This window comes from Teleopsis dalmanni, chromosome 1 (assembly GCF_002237135.1).
Source record: "Teleopsis dalmanni isolate 2A chromosome 1, ASM223713v2, whole genome shotgun sequence".
NCBI lineage: Eukaryota > Metazoa > Arthropoda > Insecta > Diptera > Diopsidae > Teleopsis > Teleopsis dalmanni.
In genome coordinates, this window is record NC_051846.1 from 157,416,777 (window position 1) to 157,421,654 (window position 4,878).

At 30.3% G+C, this 4,878-nt stretch overlaps 1 protein-coding gene across 1 annotated transcript; it reads left to right on the forward strand.

Annotated features, from left to right (window-relative positions):
- Nucleotides 1–6: 6 nt before the first annotated feature.
- LOC119669576 (protein strawberry notch-like) lies at nt 7–3,408 on the forward strand. Its single transcript, XM_038079522.1, has 8 exons — nt 7–137; nt 216–369; nt 430–710; nt 778–1,274; nt 1,335–2,363; nt 2,427–2,565; nt 2,681–3,029; nt 3,093–3,408. Exons 1-8 carry the CDS (start codon nt 52–54, stop codon nt 3,324–3,326), a joined length of 2,769 nt encoding a protein of 922 aa, XP_037935450.1. The 5' UTR covers nt 7–51; the 3' UTR covers nt 3,327–3,408.
- The last annotated feature ends 1,470 nt before the right edge of the window (nt 3,409–4,878 follow it).

The following is a 4,878-nucleotide window of genomic DNA, read 5'->3' on the forward strand; positions in this document are numbered from 1 at the left end:
AAAGCACGAGTTGTATATGCATCAGCAACCGGTGCATCGGAACCAAAAAATATGGCTTACATGGTGCGTTTAGGTCTTTGGGGCCAAGGCACTGCTTTTGGTACATTTAATGACTTCATTGCAGCAGTAGAAAAACGGTAAGTTGTGATTTAAAACTTAATAAAAAATTAATAACATTTATGAATTATGAATTAAATTATTCGTATTTGTTCTAGTGGTGTTGGCGCAATGGAAATTGTGGCTATGGACATGAAATTGCGTGGCATGTATATTGCCAGACAATTAAGTTTTCATGGCGTTAGTTTCAAAATTGAAGAAGTTGCATTATCTAAAGATTTTCGTAAAGTTTACGATCAATCTGTTGAGTTGGTATGTATATATAAATTCACATAATAAAAGTGCAATTAAATAAGTAAAGTGTAATTACAGTGGGTCGAGGCTATGCAAAAATTTACAGAAGCAGCTGAACTTATTGATGCTGAAAGTCGCATGAAAAAGACAATGTGGGGACAGTTTTGGTCATCACATCAGCGTTTTTTCAAGTACCTTTGTATAGCAGCGAAGGTAAATCATGCAGTGCATGTAGCACGAGAGGCTATTAAATATGGAAAATGTGTAGTAATTGGTTTGCAATCGACTGGTGAGGCGCGTACGCTTGAGCAACTGGAACGGGACGATGGTGAACTAAATGATTTTGTATCAACAGCTAAGTAAGTTTTTGTGACTACCTTACTTTGTTTATGTATAAAATTTAATTAATATTTTTTCTTGTGTTAGGGGCGTATTTCAGTCTTTGGTGGAAAAACACTTTCCAGCGCCTGATCGAAATCGTATTAATCGCATATTAGGTTTAAATACTACGGATGATAGAAAACTAACAATACAAGCAATAATTGATGAAGTTAAAAATAAATCTAAAAATGAGGCTTCGTCATCAAATATTGGTAATAAGCGAAAAGCTGTACGCTCGGATTCAAGCGATATTAAAAAATCACGTAACAATTCTTGGGAGGATTCTGGTGACTCACACAATTCATCTGATGAATCCGATTTTAAATTTACCAACACAGATTCAGAGAATTCAGATCAGGAAGTTAATTCAGATAGCTGTGAATCATCTGATTTTAATCCATTCTATAGCGGTTCAGATAGTGATAACGACCCATGGGTTAATTCACGTGCGAAAAAAAAGAAAAAGAAGAAAGTCAAACCTGTGGAGCAATTAAGTAATCCAACATCTGTAAATAACAATGTTACTGCACAAAAAAAGAAAGGTAAGATACAAAGACAAGTATAACTATTTTATCGTTTTACAATTATTTATTATATTATAGGTCCTCTAAGCACGCAGGATAAAATACAGGAACTTTTGAAGAAAAAGCAAGAATTAAAGGGTACCGTTACCCAAATAGGTTCAACTGGCATTCAAATGCATTATGGACCACCACCAAAAGACGCAATTGAACGTGCTTGTAGTATGAAAGAAGAACTCTTACGCAAAATTGAACTTATAGGTGATCGTTTACCACCGAACACACTTGATCAACTTATTGATGAGCTTGGCGGACCAGAAAATGTAGCAGAAATGACTGGTCGCAAAGGTCGCGTTGTGCAATCTGATAATGGCTCTATACAATATGAATCAAGATCAGAACAAGATGTGCCACTAGAAACACTAAATATAACTGAAAAACAGCGATTTATGAATGGTGAAAAAGATGTTGCCATCATATCTGAAGCTGCTTCTAGTGGTATTTCTTTACAAAGTGATCGGCGTGTACGAAATCAACGTAGACGTGTGCATATTACGCTAGAATTACCTTGGTCTGCTGACCGCGCCATACAACAGTTTGGACGTACACATCGTTCAAATCAAATGAATGCACCAGAATATATATTCCTTATATCAGATTTAGCTGGTGAACGTCGTTTTGCTTCTACCGTTGCTAAACGTTTGGAATCATTAGGTGCGCTAACACACGGGGATCGTCGTGCAACAGAGACGCGCGACTTGTCACAATTTAATATTGATAATAAATATGGACGTACTGCTTTAGAAACTGTGATGAAAACTATAATGGGCTATGAGTCACCACTTGTACCACCGCCAACAGATTATGTTGGAAATTTCTTTGAAGATATAGCGGGTGCTCTGGTAGGCGTTGGTATCATTGTCAACAGTGAATCGAATCCTGGTGTTTTAAGTTTAGATAAAGATTATAATAATATATCGAAGTTTTTGAACCGCATTTTGGGCATGCCAGTTGAGTTGCAAAATCGACTTTTCAAATATTTTACTGATACACTAACAGCTGTCATTAATCAAGCTAAACGTGGTGGTAGATTTGATCTTGGTATTTTAGGTATGTTTATAGTGTTATATATCTTTTTTACATATTTTGTATTAATTTATAATTCTATTAAAGATTTGGGTGCTGCTGGCGAAAACGTAACTCGTGTGCAACTTATACGTTTTATACGTAAACATGCTACGGGTAAAGCACCAACGGAATTGCATACCGTACGTGTGGAGCGTGGCATGATCTGGCAAGCGATACTTAACAAGTGAGTAGTAGTAACGTATTTGGATTCCCTCAACAGTAAGGGTTTAAGGGTTTCACTAAAGTTTACAAGATACATCGCTCTTTTATGTTTCTTTACTAATATTAATTGATTTCAGATATGCTGATCTCAACGGTAAATATGATGGCTTTTATTTATCGCATCAAACACGCAACAATAAGCGAACAGCTATACTGGCTGTTGAAATTGAAGCAACTGAAACATCAAAGCATAAGAAACACGAAAAACCCAGTAAGAAAGATATGATGTTTAGGGTTTATCGTCCAAATACAGGGCTACAAGTTCGAAACGAATCATTGGCTGAAATTGAAAAGAAATACAAAAAAGTTGGTAGCGAGGAAGCAGAGACACATTGGATAGCACAGTATGATGCTTCAGTCAATATTTGTTCGCATGCATACTGGAATGGGAATTGCAGAAACGTTAACATGGGTTGTGAATGTGAGGTTAGTTCGCATCCGGAATTTTTTCACAAATCAAATTGGTAATAATAATTTTTGGATTTATAGGTGGGCTTACGTCAACGCCTTTATTATGTGCTAGCTGGATCTGTGCTATCGGTTTGGACACGTGTTGAAAAAATATTGGCAATGCGAAATGCAAATAATAAAATGCAAGTCGTACGTATGAAAACTACTGAAGGAGAAAAAATTGTTGGTACATTAGTACCAAAATCATGTTATGAATTGTTGCTGAAGGATTTAAAATCTGATGCCGAAAAATTTGAGGAAGTCAATTTTTAAAAATACACATAAAACATAGTATAATTAAGATAATACCACCACAATGCAAAATATTTATTATAACTTACATATTAATTACATGGAATGTTGATTCGTTCATTAATTCCATTAATTTATATTAATTACATTGCATTAAATTATATGACTTTTTAAGTTATTAAACATATTGTGATTGTTACATATAAATGCACTAACTACATTAATAGAAAAAATATTTAAATATTATTGCAATTATAATATTTTTTTCATTAATGTGACATGATTTGTTTACCTTTTTAATTTATTTATTCCTACGAGGGAAATATAAGAAACTTTAAACAAACTTCAAATGAAAACGCTTATTTATGGACTTTTTATTTATTTTATTGATATTTTTAAGACTAAAAATTTAATGTATACACATAAGTGTATATTACAATATTATAATTAAATATATATTAATATTTAAAAACATAGAAATGTAAAATATAACTATTAAAATTAATCATACACCAATCAAAATACAAAAATGCACACTTATGTATTTATTTTAATATTAATTAAAAAAAAAAACTATGTAAATTCAAAATTACACTGCAAAGAAAAAATAACTATATGAAATGTAAAAGCTATATTTAAGTTTTGCTGCCAGCGGCTTTAATTTAAAATTTATATTTAATTTACTTTTATTCGTACTTGTAAAATTATTTTAAAATTACAAATTTATAAAGTTGATAGTACTATTCACACTATATACATTTTCGGCGTTAAAAAGTTACTAAAGAAATTACTGGAAGTAATAAATTCCTCCAATGAGAGAGATATCTATAAAAAACTTGTATAATATAAATGTCTATAAAAGTTACATAAAAAATAAAAAAAAAACTGTAGCAATCTATAGATGTGAACTGTATAATAACTTCTTTAAGAAAAAATACATTTTTTCTTATTTTAGTATAAGTATGGATTTTAAGAACCGAAATTATCTTGTCAACTTATATAAAAACTATGAAAAAAATTTTTACTACAATTTGTAAATTTATTTAATAGAGTTGATTTAATTATATCTAAAAATTAGTTTTTTTAGTTTAATATAATAAATAGTTGCTGCACATTTAAATTTATTCAAATTAGAAATAAATGTAAAATTAAAAGAATTCAAATTTTCTAAATTGTGAGAATTAAAATGTAAGATTACATTATTTGGTATTAAGTTAATTTATTTAACTGATATATGAACTATTAATATAATAAATTATATTTAAGATAAAATAAAGTTATATTGTGTTTTTCTATATAATTTATACATAATTATATTCATATTTTTATAGATTTTATGGCAAAAAGAACCTTATTTTAACAGATAAAAAGATAAATATGATTTTTTGTTATATATTTTAATTCTTATACCTGTTATTAGCAGCGATAGTACAAAAAACAGTATATATAATTGTTTAATCAATAACTTGCAGAAAATAGAAATTCACAACTTAAAAATCATAATAAAAAATTTTTTGATCTGATTAATTATAAGCAAAGCTTTGAATAGATAATTTTTCGTTGCGCTTCAGTA